The 22,871-nt window shown below is 39.7% G+C and overlaps 1 protein-coding gene across 2 annotated transcripts in view; it reads right to left on the reverse strand.

Moving 5' to 3' along the window:
* Positions 1–7,300: 7,300 nt before the first annotated feature.
* ryr2b (ryanodine receptor 2b (cardiac)) overlaps positions 7,301–22,871 on the reverse strand; it is a 62,036-nt gene continuing 46,465 nt past the window's right edge. Inside the window, exons 83-105 of one of the 2 annotated variants that reach the window (XM_087177098.1) lie at positions 22,667–22,740; positions 22,293–22,373; positions 21,889–21,977; positions 21,540–21,668; positions 21,271–21,375; positions 21,053–21,134; positions 19,668–20,962; positions 19,591–19,593; positions 19,386–19,456; positions 18,934–19,081; positions 18,673–18,759; positions 17,901–18,116; positions 17,547–17,677; positions 17,274–17,316; positions 15,328–15,464; positions 14,393–14,453; positions 13,853–13,999; positions 13,457–13,591; positions 12,138–12,294; positions 11,860–11,924; positions 10,106–10,206; positions 8,623–8,674; positions 7,301–7,666 (exon numbers count right to left, since the gene is read on the reverse strand). In XM_087177098.1, the coding sequence (XP_087033224.1) occupies positions 7,571–7,666; positions 8,623–8,674; positions 10,106–10,206; positions 11,860–11,924; positions 12,138–12,294; positions 13,457–13,591; positions 13,853–13,999; positions 14,393–14,453; positions 15,328–15,464; positions 17,274–17,316; positions 17,547–17,677; positions 17,901–18,116; positions 18,673–18,759; positions 18,934–19,081; positions 19,386–19,456; positions 19,591–19,593; positions 19,668–20,962; positions 21,053–21,134; positions 21,271–21,375; positions 21,540–21,668; positions 21,889–21,977; positions 22,293–22,373; positions 22,667–22,740 (3,505 nt within the window). In that variant the 3' untranslated portion in view covers positions 7,301–7,570. The remainder of the gene's footprint in view (positions 7,667–8,622; positions 8,675–10,105; positions 10,207–11,859; positions 11,925–12,137; positions 12,295–13,456; positions 13,592–13,852; positions 14,000–14,392; positions 14,454–15,327; positions 15,465–17,273; positions 17,317–17,546; positions 17,678–17,900; positions 18,117–18,672; positions 18,760–18,933; positions 19,082–19,385; positions 19,457–19,590; positions 19,594–19,667; positions 20,963–21,052; positions 21,135–21,270; positions 21,376–21,539; positions 21,669–21,888; positions 21,978–22,292; positions 22,374–22,666; positions 22,741–22,871) is intronic. The other variant, XM_087177097.1, reaches the window with a different exon arrangement.

Consider the following 22,871-nt stretch of genomic DNA (forward strand, 5'->3'; position numbering starts at 1 on the left):
CATGTGGAGTTCTCTTCAGCAGTGTACTTGACACCCTCTCACTATAAGTCTATTATTTTCACACACACACACACACACACACACACACTGTCATGACATCATCATTATCATCACACAGCTGCATTAGAGTAACTTACGACAAAACTGTTGACTCTGTCAAGGCTGTAGGAGCGTCTGCAGGGTCATATGTAGAATGCAGCCCTTGGGAAGCTGCCACTGAAGAGCTGCCCTCTAATGGATCGTCATCCTGCTCTTCCTCCAGGTCCAGACGAGTTCTTTTAGAGGGTCTCTTTACGGGTGTTGATGAAAAACACACAGGATCTGCAGAGGTAGCAACGGATGTCCCAACACCAAAATCCTTGCAGGACACAGTAGCCTGGACACCTGTAACCAATTATATATTTTTTTATAAAAGAAACTTTAGCAATGTGACACATAAACACAGAACAATAACACGTTATAAGTGAAAGTATTTTATGAAAAGTAGATGCACTTCAAGTGGATACAGACCTGTACTTCTGATGTGAGGCTGAAGAGTCCTCAAGGAAAACTGTGTGCCTACAGTTCGCATCTCCAGTGGGTCAGACTGGCAGGCAACATTCCTTGTTGCAGGAAGCCCTGCAGATGCACTTGATGTGCTGGCCTGCACAAAGGAAACAGAGGTTACACCAACATCTTCACAAATGTGTCCTATGGCAACAGCTGCAAGCAGTGCAATAAATAGCCTGCTACATGCATAAAATGCAAAAAAAATGTGTATTGTAGCCTATCCCCTTTCACATATTCCCTGTAACTCTGCGCTTATCTAGATATTCCCTGTGGGTAATGTATGTGTAAAATTATATCAAGTTAAAACATCATCATAAAGGATGACTCCTCATACTAACTTTCACAGCACTAATAAACAAGCCCAGACACCTATGCTAATCACTGCAGGGCCTATTTTTAGTCCAAATTTTACAGGCTTGACTTTACAAACAGCTAAAACGCCTTTCAAGTATAATACATTTAGCAGGGTGTCTCTAATCAACGTCACACAGCGATACCAAGCAGAAGAATCACATACAATCTGTACCCGGCTGCGCGTCGACGAGGCAAAGCGTTAGCCACATTAGCTGCCATGCTAACAACACACGCAACAGGCTCTCGTGTACAAACAGTAAAGCAACATAAAATGGTAAAACTTACAGCTCCCAAGTTCGAAGTTTGGTCACGGACAGTCGGTACTGATCCATGCTTTATCTTTAGACTTGTAGCAAATCCTGCATTGTACTGGCCCTTGTTGAGAAAGCAGTCCGAGGTGAAATGGTTAGCACACACGTACAACACTTTCGGAGTTGAAGCGGGTACTTTTCCATCAAAAATAAAATGAATCCACTGGGTCTTCAGATCCTCTGGCGTAGGGGTTAAAAAAAGACTTCTGTGTTGGTTTGTGCAGCCAACAACAAAGCAACTAGCGTGTTTCGCTCGTACCTTCGACATTGTTCTATCGAAAGCCAGTGTTTCCGAGGGAAGAAACGATAGCGGCTGCAAGGCGGACTCAGTGGGCGGAACACACACCTTGCTGGGGGAGTGTCACCCACCTGGGGGAGGTGTTATTTCCCTTCATGGCGACATCAAGTGAAAATCTCTAATTCGCCTGTGTGAGCACACATTTTTTGAAAGGTGGAGATAGCAAAAGACGGAGAGGATGGACATTTCTCATGTTTGGGGGTTTGTAGAAAGGCCGGGGAACACATATTACTGATAGAAAACCATGGAAAAGTGCATTTTGCATAATATGTCCCCTTTAATCACATCCAAAACTGTCGTCGCAGGTACTTGATCTGCCACGATCAGGATTTTATGGCTACAAGCTTAAGGGATTAATAAGACTGCATTCAATTACTTGTAACAATAAAGCTACTGCCGCCAATGGGAGTGCATTGTTTGGTGAGTGCTCACCATGGTTGCATAAACCCCGCCACCGCCTCCGTGATAATCCAGTTCACATGACTTTGCAGTTATTGTTGAGGATTCCTTATTTACAAGACTCACCCATACTGATTTAAGCAAAAACATCCAGTGGTTTGCATAAACTGGCAGAACAGTTTTGACCATGTTTGATGCCACAGAAATCCATGAGTTTTGCAGCCTAACTATTTAATCAATTTAACCACAATGTATCAACATGCATCATGGTGCTGGGTTGTGGTGCAGCACTTTTCAATTCAGAGGATGTCTTGATGATTTCAATGGGCTGCTGGGATTTAATCACCTGAAGGGGGGAGTTTTTCTTACAGACCCGAGGTGTTGTGAAGGACAAATCTGGGAATAATAACACAGTAAGGTCAGCACAGATTGCTGACCGACTTATGCCTCTGTAAATACAAGCAACAAAAGAAAGCTGTGGTTATCCCAAAAACAACTTTCTGACTTTAAAGTGAAGAAGTTGCCTTATTGTGAATGCATGAGCAAGACTCAACCTGTGTCTCTCCCTAAGAAGCCCCCATATGCTACACAGCGGCAGGCAGGCTTCAAGCGATTTCCCTGACAGGTCAGGGAAACTGAGAAAAGAAAGAGAGTGAACAAGGAAAATTACTTTGGAAAGAGTGTCTGGAGTGGACAGCATGGATGAAAAATAGACCACTACTAAAGTTTAATCTCAACTGGACGAATGCCCATAAACACACGTACAGTACTCATGTATACTGGGGAGGATGGAATTAATCAGTTGTTCTTATTAAAGCTTTTTCTAACGAAACATAAGTTGCATATTTGGTCCTTGCACTCTAAAGAAAATTAATACAATATTCATGAAGCCGAAAAACAAGCAAGACTGCCCAACACTGACCAAAGATTAAAATGAAATAAAATAAACAACAATTACACATTCATAACACAGAGTCAGTCAGTTTGAGTCAGACAATAGCTCCCAAAGTGAAATCAGAGGCAGTAACAAAAAGGAGTCACTTCTCATATTTAATTCAGGATACTTGGCCTCAGGTATGAGCAAATTCACAGCTGCTGCACCACCACCACCCACTGTCTTTCCTCTTGTCATCTTTTATTGATTAACAACTCAGGGTACATTTCCATGATATATTTGGGTGCAGAGTCATTATCTCCCAAACAACAACCCAAAGTATCTGAGGCCATATTCAGAATCATGCAGCGCCATGCCCTCATATCCATAATCATTTTACAATGCCCTATATGCATACCCAGCTGTTGTATGCCAACCTAAAGCCATCTGCCCATGCATAATTCCCAGATTCCTTATTGTTGGCTACACATACACACACACACACACACACACACACACACATTACTGTACATCAGCACAATGTCTCTGAATAATGCAAACCTGAAGGCTACGCACGAAGGATCCATATCTCATTGATTTCCCGTTGACGACTATGAGAAATACGGCTGGATCTATTAGTCACTGCATATATTGTGCTTATGTGTCACTAGGTCAGATCAGTTTATATTATTTCTATGTCACACACAGAGACCCATTGGCTTTTTGTGATGGGTTGTATGACACCAGTGAACCTCAGTAAGATACGATCACAGGAGCTTTCTATTAGGAAGCTCGGCAGCAAGGCATGATATCCTGCTTTTGCAAAGAGACAAAAGGGCTTCTTTGATTCTACATGTAAAGATATTCATGTCTGTAAAGCTCTGTATATTCTGCATAGATCAAAAGAGCCAACAGCTATTGTGGAGGCTGACAGATAAAAACTGCAAAGGCAGTAGTGGCAGTGACCTTGGGAAGCAACATACCTCAGCATGTCAGACAGCATACATTCCCTCTGCAGGTGTGATGTTGCTGATATTCTGTCGTTATGGTACAAAAATTGTAACTTGAATAAAAACACAGCTGGTGTATTTATTAATTTGAGACATTTCGGTCAGCTCAACCTTCATCGGGTTGGAAAAATTATAATTGACATACTACATCCCACAATTTGCTAAGCCTGGATGCTGTTTTAGGTTTGCACTTTCAGGTCAGCATCTACCATTTCAGAAAGGAAATGGCTTTCCCTTGTGCATGTGAAATGAATCTCAAAAAAGTATGCGCAAGTGTTTAATATCAGTACGCCTGGCTGGGACTTGGTGTTGGAAGGTCGTGACTGAGGGGAGCGGCAGTCAACTTGATGAATAGCCACAATGATGAGGTGACTCTATTGTCCTACTCGCACGTCAGTGGACATTGTAGAAGAAGCTGATTGTCCAACCAGACACACATCAGCTGCAAAGCCAGTTCTAACTAAGTTTCATCACCTGCTTTACAGAGGAAGGTCCATGTGACATTTTTCCTTAGACAGAACAGACCTGATCTGTGTCACGTAGTGCTACGTTGCTGCTATACTACTGTTCATACTTGCAGTGAAAATTCCACCACTGAGTTATGCTCCTTAGCCTAAACTACATCCAGACCTTCTGGCCTCGGCATTACTCAACCACAGGATGGAAAGATCACGTAGACTCGAGGGGGGAAGCTTGGCGGCAACAAACGAACATCCATCTTATCCAATATATCTTTTGATGCAGCGGATGTGGCAATTATCCTCTGGAAAGTCAGTATATTTAATTTGGGTGTTTTGGTGGAGTTAGGTGACCTGCTTCGAATCTGTGGTGTTCTAGTGAATCAGCTTGCGGAAGGCTACTCCTGAAATTGTACCCTGTGTCTCCTGCAGATGTGTGGTGTGAGAGCATTGCAAAAAAAGGGTTTTAGATGTCTGTGGGTTTCATGTTATGACGGTATGATTGATTTTTATACACACTGGAAAGGGATACATTTCCAGATGAAATAGGCTTTTGATGAGAGGTTTTTCCCCATTCTTCAGTCTGTGGACTTCGGCTAATGTGGCAACTGATCAGCTACGTTTTCTGTCTCTGGTAGTTTAGGAGCTGGTTGCTAAGATCCTTATGAATCTTCAGCAGGAACGTGATCTTCATGGTGCTCTCATCTATAGATATTATGTAGATATTGATAGGAGTATGATATGGTGTGCATTGAGAAAAATGCTTATAGTGCTGTACATGACATTTTTAGACATATATTGCTGTAATAGTGATATGTTGTTTACCCTCACTTTTTAAGCGTGATACTTAATCAATTAAAATTACATGAAGGCCATGAAATGGTCAAAATAATATGGACATAAACTGAAATTCAAACTTCATATATACAGAATATATATATATATATATATATATATATGTGTGTGTGTGTGTGTGACCTAAGTCATTCAGTATATACACGACTACACATACTATATGAAATTATTTGATGTGTGGCATCATTAACATAGCAACTGGCTCAGGGACTTTGACTTTCACAAAAACCAATGCAATAAATAATATCATTTACCTAGGCAACAATCAGCTAACAGACATGATTATATAGCCCATCTAAGTTTTAAGAATAGCTTCAAATTTAATGATAAAAATTAAACATATCATAACAATATTATTGGTCATTGTGGTGGTTTTTATTGATTTGGAGCTTTTAAGAATAGAGTTTCTCAGATAAATGTGCAAAATGACACAATCCAGTCAGACTCCTCTCAGATTCACCGCTCAGAGGAAAGTGAAAACAGGCCTATTATTGCCAGAATTTATGTTGAACAAATAATCATACACCATGCTGAAATGGCATACAAAAATCACCGGTCATGTAGCATGACTCCATTACTGATGCCTGATGACATTTTTCTCTAAATTACCTACAATCCCAAAGGAACTAGATGGAACCCCCTCCATGCTCAACAAAGTGACCTGCATGTAGTTCTGTGTTCAATGAGCAATGTGTTTACTGAAGGTTTACTTGAGGTCGAAATTTAAAAATAACAATAAGTACTAAATTACAGCCCCGGAAAACTTTACCTAACATTAAATCTTCTTTACTAGATAAACAAGTCAGAGCTAAAATTCAAAAAACAACATATTATTTTTGATCTATTTAAAGTGTAAGACTCAAAAAGCGCTGTGTGGGTGTGGTTTGACCAGAATTGATTTGATAGTGGCCTGGAAACATGAGAAAAGGCCACGGCCAAGATGTATGGTTTGTAACACGCCCTTTTCCCCATCATGGCTCCGCCCACTTGAAACCAGTGAGAAATAGAGTGAGAGAGTAGTGAGAGTGTACAGACAAAAAGACAAACACAGAAATCTCTAATATTGAAGAAAACTGGTCAGACTTTGGCTGACATTTTGGTGCGTTCATGCACGACCACTTCAGTCAAAAGAATCCCCCCTTCAAGAAGCTAATTGAGGAAATACGTTTTCAGGGCTTTTAAATCCTAATCCTAATCAAAGCAGTGCTCAGGCATAATGGTGACAATTAATACCACCATAGATCTTTAAATGGGGAAAGTGCAGTAATTCAAACAGAAGCAATTTTATATTCTATTAAGCCTAGTTTTAATTACAGCATTAGCCACATAGCAAAATTGCTTATTAATATTTCTGTTTATGCAAAGAACATAATCCAAAACTTTTTCATTTCTCATAAGAAAGCAAGAGTTCCTCATCTTTTACCCAATCTCTTTTTTTTTCCTGGACCTTCGGTAAATTATGACCATGAGCTTACAAGTCATAACTCAAAAGCAACATGAATACATATCAGCAGCAGACTTGTGTAGACTCGGTGTTCGACCTTTGCATAATGAGGACGGTATCTGCAGGTGGCCCTCCCACGCTTCAGTCATCATGCTGTTAAGCTCTGTGCACACATGCACGCTCAGTGCAAGTTCTTAATAGTTTAACAAAGCTTGCCACGCTCCTTTAGTCAGTAAGTTATACCCAGGGATTCCCTAGAGACTTTCTTGGCCGTCAGTGACTGTGATCCATTTCCTTGGCAATATTTTGACCTGAGCAATGGGAGACCTGCTGGCATGTCCTAAAGTGGCTACTAATGAAGAGGGGAAAAGAGCTCAAGATGAGGGACAAGAGGAGAGCAGAATGAAGGGGGGGGGAGAAGGGAATAAGAGGCAAGGACAGCGGGAGGAGAGGGATCCTGGAGAGATGAGCACAACAGAAAAGGAGACAGAGCTTCAACAGACAGAGAAGAGGAGGGTAAAAAGAACAAATGCCAGAGGGAGAGTGTTTATCTGGATGTCACACAGGGGAAAGGGATGGGAGGCTGGGATTAGAAAGACAAATCATTTCATTCACAAAACAGAAGCTTTACCGAGACACATCCAGCCAGCAAAGTGAATTTGGATTGTCAGCTTTGACTGCTTGAGATAATGATGCATAAAATAGTAAACTGTCACATTACTCTGAATACTTTTGTTGTAGACTGAAAAGCAGCACATTCATTTTGCATCTGAACATAAACAAGCGGTCCTTGTTCTTTAGTTTCCAAATAATTTAATCAATACCATTTAGAAAAAACTTGTGTGCATAAATATCAAGTAAGTTTACTTTCAGGGAAAACCACTCCAAAGTTCAAAATCAAATCAATACAGTGAGAACACAAAATTCAAGGTAATTTAGTGAGCCCAAGGGTAACAATTAACATGGCTTCTGTGTGATGACATTATCTAGGCAGGCTTTAGATCTCTCAGATTTCCTTTCATCCCAGTTGATCCTCATATTGCTTACGGAAACAGTCTCCCACAGGAAAGAATTCCCAGCAACGCTCCTGGTACATTTTCCACACATAGGATTCCTGGCAAAGTTAACAGAGTGGTAATAAATCTTTAACTCATTAACAATTCCAGACTTATCCATTCTAAGACGGTGAGCTCACGGGATGAGTAAAATAACAGTGTCCACAGAGAACGTATATTTAAATTTACATTCTGTTTGTCTGGCCCAGTGCAGACACATTTTCTACGTTCCAGCTCGCAGCTCCCTCATTAATCTACACCTAAGAAAAATACCACACTGAAAGAATACACATAGACGAGTCCCAGGACCCAACTCAATTTGAAAATAGCACCCAATAGTGCAAAATGTTTCAGGCTGATAAAAAATTGAAAATTTTCTTCCTTTTATCAACTCTGCAGCATCACATCCAAGATACATGCTGTACCGCAAAGATAAATCCAAATCATTCTAAATGAGAATGGATTTATCTGTTTTATATTATGCTGTGCAGCATTTAGAATTAAACATGTCCTCATTTATTCTGATGCACATCCCTTTCACAGATTTAAGCACAATAAGCGTTGCGTGAGAGAGACACAGGAGAAAAAGGGAAAAAGATTCAGCTCTTTAAAATGAAAATATTTATGCTTATTTATAGCGCTCCTCTTACACCTGTGTAACAGTCATGTTAAAGTAAAAAGAATTAAAGTACTTTCCCATTTCAATATCTTTAAATTTATAGCTTTAATACTGCAGTGGTTTAAAAAAGAAAAAGCGAGGGCTATGTCTGTGTATGTATTATCATAAAACGTGTGTGCCAGGACTGATATGGCTTTTGAGGGACAATGTGAATGCGGATTCTGTCTTAGCTGAAAAGGTTACACAACAGCTTTGTCATTACCATAGCAAATGCTGGAAATAATAAGTTAGAGACATGGAAGTATATTTTAAAGAATGTGATATATGGCAATTGCAGTAGACTTGCTCTTACTTTGACTGGATTATACAATTAAACAGAGGAGATAACTATTATACCTGTCCTGTGTGTTCAGTTTCATCCTTGTTTATAAGGTACATCAGAAAAAATCTGTAAGGAAACAAAAGGGGGATTCATGTAGCAATGAACGTCCCACACATACATAGACAGGTGGAGATAAACACTCAGGTAGGAAGATGTAGAAGCTGTGCACAAGTCCAAGGATTGAAGTGATTATGGAAACAGTTGTTAGGTATTTCAAGTGGAAAGCTGCGTTCAGACATGACAATCAGGTTAAATATTTATTGTAATGCTTTAAATTTTTTGATGACTGACAACATGCAAGTAACTCATTTTATCAAATTGTGAATTATGATGTTTAAATCAATAGACCGCTATCAGATCAGCTTAAATGTCACATGAAGAACCACCACAGATACACAGACATGAGCAGGGAAGAGTCCATCAGTCAGGGGATGCGAACACTTCTAGCGGAATCCTTAGTAATTAGGTTCAATGAGCTCCCGGCACTGGCAAATATTGATGTTGCAACAGTGCATGATGTACCAACACCTTCCAAATAACAGTTTTTATCCATCCACATAGAAGAGACTGTGTTCATTAACTCACTGATCAATTGTGCTTCCTGACAGGTGGTTTATTCTGTTTGTTTTGTTTGGGTTAGAGGCAAAACTATAGAACCATCTTAAACTTTGATATAATCCTTTAGTTGGCATGCTTTTTTTTAAAGATGACAGACCAGGGCAATTCTTCTGTGCTTTCAGTGTCTTAAATCCCTACACAAATATTTTCTCACTTTTGTTGGCATTTCATTTCTGTAATGATTTGATGTTTTTATTTGATGAGTATTTTAAGTTTGTTCCCTGTTTTTTGCATGTATTGTCAAGTCAACGTGTATAAGAGGACTATCGTATTATGCTGTTTGTAATTGAAAAAGCTTTCCGACAGTGAGTGGTGTAAATGCTGCAAAACGCGTTAGTGTCCTGCTCATGTCTATATGTCTATATGTCTGTTTGCATAGAGGTGGAGCTCCTTGACAGTTTAAGCCAACAGACCAAAGCACTGGATTTTTTCTTTCCATTTTTCGCTTTCCCTCAGACTGTGAGGTGCTCAGCTTTTTCACTGATTGTCATTACAAACTGTGAGATGATGTTAACTGATGTACATATTAGTAAAAAATAAACAAATAAATAAATAAATATGAAACAAGACAGTGGTTTGAATCACAATTATAAATACACATACGGATGCATACTGTATCAAAATTTGGCAGAAGGTTTATAGGGATATCATATGAATGATTAACCACTAAGAGCAATGATGGATTTTTTTTTTGTTTGTTTGTTTCTCATAAAGGTTTAGTGGTGGTGGAGCATGCAAACTATTTATGGTTCACTATATCTGAGAAAGGCAACAAAACAAATGCCAGCTTTTTCAGTAACAACATATCAAGTTGTGAGTTTTAGTATTTGCAAAATTATTTGGTTGAGATAATGAATCATGTGCTTGGATTTAACTCACAGATAGTTGGCCAAGTTGTGCTCCTGTAGAGTGTGAGTCTCAAAGCCATGAGGGACTGTATCAAAGTATTCACTTCCTATTCCACATATAAAACATTTGGTCTGCAGGAGGAGAGATATAACACATGTTATGATTCATGAAACACACTTGGACAAACAGTATGTTCTCTAGAGTAAAGTCGAAGAAATTAAAATAAAAATCTGGAACTAAAGACCAGAGGTTCAGTCTTGAGTTTACAATTTTTTGTATTGTTTGTTTTTCGTTTTAGTGCTCTGTGACTCAAACAATGTATTTATTCCACTAGCACAACAATATGACGCCTTTTAAGTTTTTTACAAAAACATTCAAAAGGACACCCACAGAAGGCAAAAGACTGTAAATAACAGCAACCTAATACTTCCAGGATTACTCACTGCCAGGTTTTCAGAGGACACAGAGGGACATATTTGCTGAGGATGTGCACCATTCTGGGGCTGCTAAACAGCCAAATTACCTTTGCCCGTGTTTTTGTGGTGGTACAGCGACAGAAAAAAAGCTTCACTGAAATGTGTGGTTTTTGGTTTAATGCAATATTTAGGGAGACAAATTATGGATGGATGGAAATAGCGGCTGAACCTGATTAATTATTGCTGACTGCAGCACAGCAAACAGCATCTCAAGTTGAACTCCTGGGAAAAGCAGATGTAAAATATGTGTGCACCGATTATTTTTTTGAGACACACACATAGTGGGAAAGAGACTACTTAGAGATTAAACAAATTACAAGTATGCATTCAGCGACATCACATCTGTGCCCTTTATATTTATGGGGTAGCTCACCACTGTTTTTCAGATCGTCTATGTCTATGTTGCCTTGTTTCCTCAGTGGTTTAGCCTTTGGAGTTGTTTGCCTGTTGCTAGTACAAACTGTACCTGTTCCTGACTGTCAGCCTGTCTGACCACACAACGTCTCTTTTAACCTTACTTGTCCTGCCTGGAGGGATGGATTTATTATGGTTCTGTTTACACCTGTTGTAGCCTTTAGACACATTCCACTGAGGGATGCATGTTATGTGGCTACCTGATCAATAAACTCCACACACACACACACGCCAAAAAAAACAAACATTGCTAACTCTATCAGTATACAAACATGAGTGAGACAAGACTTAGAGCCTGCAAGTGGAGAGCAGGTGACAAATAGTTGACAAAAAAGCAAAGGATGTGTGTTTTATCAAAAATATACACGCATGTGTGCTAATTACATTTTAAATGATTTTAAATATCAGGGGTTTGTTTATCTCAGATTGAACTCTCTGAAATTATTACGCACTAATTATCCAGGAGAAAGAGCTAATGGCCTCCTCTCATTAAGGCCAATGGTACAATGCTTCCTGTGACACGAGTTCCCACAACAACTAAATCTACTTGATCTACTTAATCCAGTGCACACACAGTCATCTCTTCACACACACTTCAATTACTACTGACCTCAAGCTCACTTAGAAACTGACCTTAAGTGAACCTGCTGCTAAATCATCATGGTTAGATGGTCCTAGAAATGCAATAGACTTACAGTGCATTTCGAAAGTGTTCAGACCCCTTCACTTTTTTCACATTTTATGTTGCAGTTTGGATGGTATGTTAGCAGTGTGCTCGTCTATGTTCTAATGTGCGTGCGTACAGAGGAGAGTATTTTTGTGTGTGTGTGTGTGTGTGTGTGTGTGTGTGTGTATGTGTGTGTGTGTGTGTGTGTGACAAGTGTCAAATCTCACCTCCATATCCTCTTTCACCTGTTCCTGCTGGTCACGAAGCTCCCCAAAGGCATCAATGATCAAGCCTGAAAAAAAAAATGAAAAAAAAGGGACATGATTGTGTTTGTCTGTGTATCTGTTTGAGCACTGTGTGTGAATGACAGGTGTTAGTGAAAATTAGAGACTGAGATGGACAGATACATGAATTATTCATCACATGGTGATTTTTGACTTCTCATTTTATGCATTTCCTTAAGCTGAGCTGTACCTGTAAAACAAATTTAGCATGCGTGACTCACCCTGAATGATGGCCAGGAGGATGATGATGACGAAGAAGAAAAACGTGATGTCAAAGACGATGCGCTCCACTTCAAACTCATCTCCAGCAGGGTCTTCAATCTCATCACCAATGCCCCCACCTGCACGCACGCCCACATACATGTGGAACATGTAGCACTGAAAGAAATCATATATTCTTTTATTGTATAGTACGTATTTCACCTGAGGTAAGTGGTGGAAATGCATATTATTATCTAAGGAGGACAAGAGTATTGTGTCTCCAAACTCCAATATGTTGACCATTCAAGCTGTTGAAAGAAACTGAGAATTTATTTAATGCATTTTTATACCTTCCTCCATGTTGAATTGCTTTTGGGGGATATTTAAAAGTTTCAAACAGCCAGCGTTTTTATACAATTTCACAGAAGAGTGGAAGGTTTTTAATCAATATTCTTCGCCTCAGACGGTATTTCCCCACAAGGGGTTTATGTAAAAGTGTGAGGAAAAAGAATTAACAAGTTGTCTAGCAAGGACTGCACGGTGCTTTTAAGTGTCAAGGATGATATTTTCCTGAAGGAACTTGAACAAAAACAAAATAAAAACTGACGGCCAAAATTTCAAGGAACATTCAAAATTTGAAAGCGCTATTTCTTCCATAAAGGTTCAAAAGCAGACTAAACAGTAGAGTGAGGTGTTTTCTGCTTATCTTTGTATTCATATTGAATCATGTCACATTCTACTTGTCTTAAAAAATCGTTGTTGTGGTGTCATAATGATGGGAAAGGGATTGAAAATGACTGTTGCTAAAGTGCTACTGAAAGTCAAGCATAAACAATAACACAGTGAGTGTGACTGAGGATTTAATGTAACATCCCCTGTCTCCTATAATAGTAGGGTTTTATTCAAATGCTAACGCTGCCCATTCACCTGCTTATGTGAGTGACAGTAAAGTCCACATTAGAATAGAGCAGGTGGTGGGGTGTTAATGTTGCGAATGGCCAGACAAAGAGCTCTGCCGAGGCTTGAGGGGCTGTATTCTATCCATGTGTCCATCATTTTATGGAAAAGCAGTGGAAAGACTAAGACAAGAAGCTGTCCTCACTTCAACAATGGGGATCACTGTCAGAATCCTCCTCTACCCATCTCAATCTGAGCAGCTAGGAAATGAGGTGTGTGGCTGTGTTTGTGTTACAAAGATAAACATAGGGAGATAAAGAGGATAGATAGAGGTATTTAGATATATGTGGAGAGGCAGACTGCTGTGTCTGTGTGTGTGTGTGTGTGTGTGTGTGTGTGTGTGTGTGTGAGAGTGTGTCTCTCAATATGCACTTCAACTCACAGTAAGCATGTCATTGCACTTCATGTCTCGGGCGTCCTTGTCGTCACTTTTGTTGTAAAACTTCCTGAAGAAGTTGAAGGCCACCACAGTATAGAGATACACCACAACTGCCAACAGGCCGACAGTCAGGACCAACTGACACACACACACACACACACACACACACACACACACACACACACACATAATATAAAAGGACAGACAGAGGCAGATGGGCTTTAATACACTTCTTCATCTTAGAAAAGCCCCAATATAACCCTACAGCGTGAAAGCAAACATCACAGCATGTGAAATGCACATATGAACACACATTGAGACAGATGGAAAGAAAATGAAAAAGAGACCCCCCCCCAAACACACGAAAACACACAAAAACGCACACACACACTTACATACCTGTTTCCCATTGTGTGTGACAGAGGAAAGGATGGTACGAAGTGTCTTAAAGCCCATGGCAATGTCCAAAAGGTGGGCAGCGAAGAAGAAGTTGTTAAAATGACCCAGGACTGACATGAGCATGTACCAGGCCAAGTACAAGAAGGACTGCAAACACACACACACACACACACACACACACACACACACACACACACACACACACACACACATAAAAACAGGCAATATAGATTACCAGGACAGAGAGACAAATGTGTATTTTAGATAAGGCAGAATCACAGGATATTACCACCATCACTTCTGCAGCATGTGCAATTGTATCAGACACAAATCTAAGCACAGCAGAACAAGAGATTAAACAAATCAGAAATAAGTCATAAAACATCAGACATGTTCTACACACACTTCTGTGTCACATTTTATTATCTGTGAGCATAAATTGCAGGATGTAACACCTTTATCTTGGTTTTGAAGGAACATGAGAGCACACACAAACAAACCAGGCAAAAGCCATAAAATCTTAGACACAACGGAACTTACATTGTCAGTGAACACAACTCCTAGTTTCCAGACCTGGTACTTCATGTCAATGGAGTTGAATCTGAAATAAACAGCATTATCACAGATACATGATGGCAAGAGCCAGAAAAATAAGGTCAAAATGTTCATGGCTAAAATCAGACCCTTGTTGCTACAGTGTCTTTTCTAAAAGAGCCCATCTGTTATGTGGCTTCATCTCAGAATGTCCTGTTCTTCCTCAAGTACAACATAATGTTCTAGGACCTTCTTTTGTCTGGTCACCCCTCTTAGGTAACACACACATGCGCACATCCACACAAACACGTACACAATATTGGTGAGATGGCTATTGATAATGGCATAGGTCATTAATGATCAATCGTTTTCAGATGTTAATTCAAGGTGTCACTAACACGCTGGACATAACAGTAAATAAGCCCATGGTGTTAATGTTCATCAGGTGGGCTCATTCCGGAGTCACACTCACCTCTGCAGTAAAATGCATTAGAGACAGAGCTGCATCGATTTCCTTATTGGAGCATTTCTCTTTCTATTTCAATACCAGGCTGGCTGTATGTAAACATACTTGCAGCTATCATACAAGGAAGGATCCCACATTGCCATCATCATTGCAAACTGCTTTTTGTGCCGCCAAATACTCATCTGCATTCTACATTACCTGTCAAAGGCCAGAATGATTTATTATTTATAATACAAACACAATTACGGATTATTTGAATTTCGTGCTCTCTGGTGCGTTATGCCTCGGTGTACGAAAAACATAAACAAGAAAAAAAAACATTTCAAACGCTCTCCTATTTCATAATCCACCATATTTTTGATCTGAAACTGCACACAATGCAAAATAAATGACAGACTAGATAGCTGCATTTTCACCTTGTAAGAATCCAGAACTGCAAGGACCTGGACATGTTTTTAATACTTCATCTACTCACAGAGCACCCCAGGCTGTGTCTTTCTTGAGCCACTTCCTTCCTTTCCTGTCAGGGCTGAAGTCTAAAGCAGCTTGATCCAGACCCAGGAGTTCACTGATCTTCTCACAGCCATAAAACTCACCATACTTATCCATCACCTGGCAGGGCAAGAAGACAGGTTTACATAGCGACTAAAGAGAATTGCTTCTTCAGTGTCTTTTCATCTGAATAAAGAATGACAAGGGACAGCTCGAGGTAACAGGCTGAATTCCTCTGCACAGTCTGTGCCATAACGAGATGGCAGCTCTGCTGACAAGATGATGGTGCTGCTGATAATAGTTATTGAGCAAAGTAGTAAAGTATTTTCTTGTGCCCCCCTATAGTGGCATGGTGGTTGTGTAAATAACTGAATTTATAATAAATACAGATTACACAGTATTGATTTAGGCTTATATTTTACTCTTTACTTTCCTACTGTTGTATATTTACAGTGAACCTTGCTAGTACATATTTATTTTACTTTATTTAATCATGAAACAGATGCAGAGTTTCTCCTAACTGCGCTGCTATGGCTCTAAGAAACTTTTTGTCACTTGATTTATTAACTTATACCAACCAAAGTCTAGTTATATTGCAGACCCATTCTGTTATTACAAACATAAGCACTTCAGCATATGCTAAGTAATATCTACAGCCTCCAAACTCAAAAGTGGATTACCAGAAGCACTTGAAGACATTATACCATCTATTTTACTGCAGGCTCTTAAAATGATGTAATACAGAGTATTAAATGTAATGTGGCAGTGCTAGAATTACTTTATATAGACCAAGTGGCCACCCCTATGGTAAAAAAAAAAAAAAAGAAGGCTGAAGCCCAATGCGGAAGTGCCTTAAAATGCATTGCCACTAATGGCTGCTAGATGCTGGCTTCAAAAATATTACTAGCTCCATGGAGATGCATTCATAAAAAGGGGGCCACTTGTCTCAATAACAATGAAATTCAAACGTAGTACATTTGTTTCATTATGGGCTCAACAGCCACTTTCATTTCTTTTAATGTCAGTGTTTGTGGAAATAAAAAAAATATTATGGCTTACAGAGAGCATGTTTGCTAAAATGACAAACAGTTCAGTCAATCAAAATCAGCTGTGGGCGGTGCGACTTCCTGGTCCCACTTGAGCACCCTTCAGGCCACCTGTCCTTTGTCCATATTTACAACATTCAGTCAATGCAAAGACATTCTGGAGCAGTAAAATCAAGGCTTCAAAACATCCCTTCGCATTTCTTTGAAACAGACAGTATCACTCCTTAAATGAACAGTGTATTTCTATTCATTATGTTTCCGGTTTGGAACAATATGCAACAGAAAGTTGGAAAAGTGTTCCTTGTTTAATAATATCATTTGCAAGTGGAAGCTAATATCCTCTCTGGCTTTTGTCCTTTGATGAGGACACATGCTGATGAGATTCTGCTCTGACAGCTTCATTTGAGTAGTAGAGAGGAAATGTGCTCCTCTGAATACATTTGAAGACTTACGGTTAGATTTTGGTGACTGATTTAATGCATCTGTGAACCAGTAAAACCAGGAACAGAACTCCAGTTTAAGATTAGAATACCACAGTTTTCTTTCCCTGCAGTAGGTTATCTACATTCTTCAAGCCAAACTTAAATGTTTTTACAAAAGAAAAAAGGGGGTTTCTTAAAACAAAGAATAATTTGATCTCCCTTCATAAAATGAGAAGTAATCTGAATGAGGAAGCTTGGGGTGTTGCACTGTCTCTGGAGACAATTAAACGGTTTTGTTACCCGATAGGGGAATAATTACACCTGCCATGAAATGCTTCATTAAATTTCAGTTAGCTTCTTAATGTAGTGTCACCCACTGAAATATGCACACAGTTACAAACACGCATAAGCACACCTAGAATAGGATGTGTAATATTTGTGCAGCCTTCTGAAGATCTTACCTTCCTTTTCACAAATTTATCCCAGTAATTACTTGGAAATGATCTGAAAAGATACAAACATAGCATCAAAAACATTAATAAGGAAAAAGATTATTATTATTTAATTAAAAATGTAAAGACAACTAAAACATCAACGTGAGGGAAACCTTTCTCTACTGTATACGACTATAAATAAATGCCAGCAGTGAGTTTATAAAACTTTAAGCTTAAAACATGATTTAATTCGATGTTATTCCAACGTCACCCCAGTTGATTATGTGACTATGAACATACGGTGTGTTAAGGACCAGTCGGTCCCATTGCCCTTTGATGTCCTCCTCAGGGGGCTGCTCTGTCACGTAGAGCCCATCAAACTCCAGCCTTCGTGCCACTTCCTTCTCACGTTTGAAGATCACCAATGGTACCTGCCAGTCAAAGTCATTGGAGCAATCACTTGTCTCTTTGAATAAACACATCAGTGTTAAATTGAAAAAACAAAAAATCTCTGAACCTCAGACTAGCTGCATGGGTCACAGCCTATCTAGTTTTGAAATAAATTCCCAGTCAACATGATGGGAAAAAGAAGATTCATAGAAGTGGAATGTGTTCATTATTAATCTGAAAAAGTAAAGGGTCAAGGCAGTGTACCTTGAGGCAGTAATAACCAATGATACAACAGAAGGAGATGATTGTGTGTGCTACGGCTAGGAAACGGAGAGAGGGCTCCATATATCCGCTGCTCTCCTCCAGCACAAAATAGACTCTGCCCTCATCGTCGTCGTCTTCAGCAGCAGAGACCACTTCTTTGCTGTAAACAGATGTGATCACTCCGTCCTCTTCTTGTGATGCAGGCAATGATGCAACCTGGGAGCACAGTGAAGCATCCAAAAACATTATAGACAGTTACATGTGGATCATCTCTTATCTAGAAATCCTCTTACTTTAGTTAAACCATTACTTGCAGAATGGTTAGACAGACTCTAGCCAATCAAAACAGCATGTTTATGATTCAGCAGAATTGACCTACAATAGCCTTTTTAAGTGAGAGTCAATATGTCAGATGGTGCAAAGCCACTAATGTAGATGAATTAAGTGTTACAAATTTGCAGTTGTGGAAGAAGCACTTTGATCCTTTCCTTAAGTAAAAGACACTATTTTACAAGTCAGAGTCTTGCATTGAAAATTTGACTTATTAAAGGAACAAACAATACATTACATTATTGGAATATTATTACTGATGCAGTCTCGTATCAGGATTTTACTGTTCGGGTTGATCGCACATGTAATACACTGGAGCTGAACTATAAAGCAGCATAAAATGAGAATATTCATACATTCAAGTACATCACTTCAGTAAATGTATTTAATTACTTTCCAAATTTGATGTAAATTAGAATCTCTCTCACAAGCACACTCTCACCTTATAGAAGAGGAGGATGAAGTTGATTGCAAAGGCCACAAAGAGAGCCAGCAAGCGCATATTGTAAAAAGTCCTTGCAAAGTAGTTCTGGAGAAAAAAAAAGAAAAGAAAAAAAGAGCAACATTCAGGTGTCTTTTGCCGTAACATGTTTGTGCCTGTGAATGCAAACTGAAGTGGATCTAAGTGTGCATCCTTATCTGTGTTGGTGTATGTATGCATAAGTGCAGTAGCATGTTTGTCATGAGTGTGTTTGTATATTACCAGCAGGCTCTTGTTACATGTGCTTATCGTCTCGCAGAGGGCAGAATGTTGGTTCTCTGGTTCCTCCGACTTATTAGAGCATCTCTTTGCTCTCCATCCTGCCTCTACTTTCTCATTCCCAGTTTTTTTCTCAGATTCCTTCCCTCTGCAAATAGTCCAAACACAAACAGAGAAGGAAGGTCAAAGAGTTTTATTTTGACAAGGGAATATCAGAGATGATGAAAACACTGTTCAAGTTATTGTTTGATTAAGTGCGACATCAACACCTCTGTGCTTAAATTGACAACATACTTTTTATTGATTTTAGCCCCACCGTGCACTATCATCACTACCAAATGCAATATAGTCATTATTTTCCCAACCTTAACTGACTCAGCATCTAATGCTAACAATGTTATGGGGAAGTTAAATAATCCTTCATTGAGGATTTAAGGTGGAAGGAGGAGACTCACTTTTCATTCTCTATTTCAGGCATTTTCTCATCTTCTGCTTTTTCCTCTGTGGCACTGTGGGCCTTAAACTGCTGTCAGTAAAATTCATGAGAAATCAAAGATTAATATGAATCAATATCAATAGCAATATCAATATCAAAGCAGCATGATTAAGAAAATGAGGCTGAACAAAACAAAACAAAAAAAACCTTGTGAGAAATACCACCTTCTGAGCATCAAACATGAAAAACAAATACATGTAATGGATGTGAACTCATATACAAGATACAAATGAATCCATACCGTCCTCTGATGCTTTTCAGCAAAATCACTGGTGGCAGTTGTTCTGGAGGTTGTGCTGAACAGGTCAGTCAGACTGGCCGTGAGGTTTTGTGTCATAAGTCTGTATTGACCTCCATCTTTCTTCACTTTGAGGCCGAATATGTCTGATATTACATCCACCTCCCTGGGGGAGGTCACAGCTGCCACCTGCCCCATCTCCCTCAATTCTCTCTGGGAAGAGAAACTGGCAGAGTACTTCCGCAGCCGATCCACACCACTTGGCACCTCCATGACCTCATCGAGAGTTGGTTCAAGGATACCGCCGAGCAAATCTGATATCCTCATCTTTTTGGCTCCCTCAATGAGCCCACCACTGACAAAGGCTATGTACAGTACATATATGATACTGCGAATTACAACACAAATGCACCGGACCTGAGCCATAAAAATGAATCTTAGGAAGAAAACAGCTGACATGAGGATATCCTTCAGAGTCATCTTCATTAATGTCTTCAAGTTTTTCACTGACAGTAAAGATGTTAGCAGGAGCCACCAATGATACATGAAAAACGTTCCTTTTTTGTCCAGGCCTTCCTTTTCACTCCTGCTCTTTTCGTCCTCTTCTTTTGCAGCATACCTCTCTCCAGTGTCAGAGTCAGATATCTGGGCTGCAAGCTGCATCTCAAAGATGGTGTCCTCACAGAAATTGACAAACATCTCCATTTTCTCCTTCTCTCCACCTTCATTGACAACATCAAAAATGAACTGCCTCTTGGACTCTTTGACCTGTGGCTTCTCCCACTGTGTGCGGCTAGATTCACTGATCTCAAAGTAGACACGCTCAATCCGTTTCCCACTGCCAAGGATCTCAATGCGTCCTAGATAGGGCCGGAAGTAAGTCAAGACACACTCTGCTGGTTCCAAGAATGTCCTTAGTCTTGAATCGTTGGGCATGTGTTCAGACAAATTGGTGAGGAGAACTGCAATGCTGAAGCCGATGTCTTTGGCCGGCTCATGGAAGCGATCTACAAAGGCCTCGTAATCTACTATTTCACTTTTGTCAGTCTCTGTGCAGGAGAGGAGGAAATTAGTTTCGGCTCGGGAGAAACGCTTGCAATTTTCTGTGGCTTTCTGAAAGTCCTTCCGGGATATGCAGCCCTTACGATCAGGGTCATACTCTCTGAATGCATCTGAGGAGGTGAGGGCTTTAAGTTTGAGGAACGTGTCAAAAAACCTGAGGATCATCTCCACATTTCCTGATGATTCCACCAACATGTCCACCATCTGCTTTCCAATAGTTCCATTGACAACATTACCTGCGTGGACGAAAAGGAGAGAAATATAGATCTAGATTAATGATAAGTTTTAACCCAAATTGCAAACAGCAGGATATGTGGAAATATTACCTTCTAACATGGAGAGCAAAAACACAACCATGTCCTTTTGTAAATCCATCAGCTTTTTCAGAAGCTCAATTTGCCTTGAATCCTGTATGTAAGAAAATATAGTGATAGTTACACCTTATGCTAATTGTGCTATCCTAATTGTGGATCTTATATTTTCCATATTGATGTTTTTAGAGGGAAATAAGCTAATTAAATGTCAGTGGATCAACATGCTATACCTGAGAAAGTTTCATCTGCATGTGGGCAAAAACATGGAGGAATCCCACTACAGCGTCCCATAGACGACTGTGAGCTAGACTCTGTTGGTTCCCAGTACATGGCCCCTGCATGAACACACTGATAACGTGAGTTGCTTCATTTAAAAAATGCATTTAAAGTAGTAGAAAGACAAGATATACAAATATTCAAAACAGCCAGAAGGCAGATGTTTTCATGCCTAGGAGTTCACAAACTACGACACTATATCTTTTAATGGAAACTGACTGACCTGTATGTACTCAGTGAGTGTGTTGAAGACCTGTTTGGCCACTTCGATGGCCTTGGAGAAGTTGTGTTGGCCGTGTATATCAATCACATCTTTCCCTGAGTAGTACCAGTAAAAGTCACTGATCGATTCCTGCAGTGTAGCAAAGCAAAATGTTTTTTTGTGGTCCATTAGCTTTCCTTGTGGTTCATTGAAAACAGATGAACTTGTATTCACACAGTAGCCAAGTAAAGGCTTTCAATGATCATCAAACCATTTGGGTTTTAGAAACACGTATGATCAATAACTGGAAAAGCCATTTACTAGTTCTGCATGATGAGTTAGTCCAGGCTCACTGTCACCGCACTTTTACCTGTACTCTTAGTAAATAGTCCACAGTGGATATAATGATGTTGACAGTTGTGTTGTTGCCTGATTGTGTCCTCAAGTAATTCTGGAAATCTAACACATAAAGAAAGTAGGAGCATATTGAATACAATGTGAAAAGAACATTACAATGTATTTCACCCTGTGTGGCAAATGTATTTAGACAATGGACATCCACTAGAGCAAAGCCAATGTGTGGCGCAGTAATTATGAATCAGTGCTAAGCTCTTATTACCATAATTTCTAAGTGCCATTGAGGTGAAAAACAACAGAGCTGGGTTTTTTTCTCGTTTCTTTAAGTATTTGTTACAACATTTGTCCTTTATTCCATAGACATCAGTATACTTAATGTGAACAGTGTATATGTGGAAACCACACAGAGCAAATAACCTGAGTTGTGTCCTTCACAGAGCAGCTGTAGAAACCGGAATAGGTCACAGGTGAGGTCTTTGTTAGGCATTACCTTCTCTCCTGGGAAAAAGATTTGCAGAAAAGGGCAAGATATGAAAGTATGAAGTGCAAGGAGTGGAGTAATAATGTGGGAAAGGTATGAGAGAGTGAATGAGTGAGAGAGAAATCAGGTCACAGTGGAGTGAAGGGAGACAGCTGTTAATAATATTCAAGACTGAAAAAGGCAGAGAAAAAAATAGGAATTTGGAGTGTGAATTTAGAGTATGTTCAAGGCCAGGGATCTCACAGCTGGCTCTTCTGCTATGACATGGCTGCAGAGAAATGGATTTTTTATTTCCATATGAATACAGTACCTGAGCTCTCGTCCATGGCCATGCCTAATCCCTCTGCTTTGTTCTGCCTCTCAAATGCATTCAGATCCAGAACACTGGGTAGCAGAAAACCACACACACACACACACACACACACACACACAGACAAAAGGATAAACAAAGCTTCTGCACTCTTACCATTTTTATCAATCAGTATCTGAAGCCTGCCAACCTTTGTGATATTTGA

This window comes from Seriola lalandi, unplaced genomic scaffold, assembly GCF_002814215.2.
Source record: "Seriola lalandi dorsalis isolate HSWRI2012SDOR001 ecotype SW California unplaced genomic scaffold, Sedor1 jcf7180002054580, whole genome shotgun sequence".
Classification (NCBI taxonomy): domain Eukaryota; kingdom Metazoa; phylum Chordata; class Actinopteri; order Carangiformes; family Carangidae; genus Seriola; species Seriola lalandi.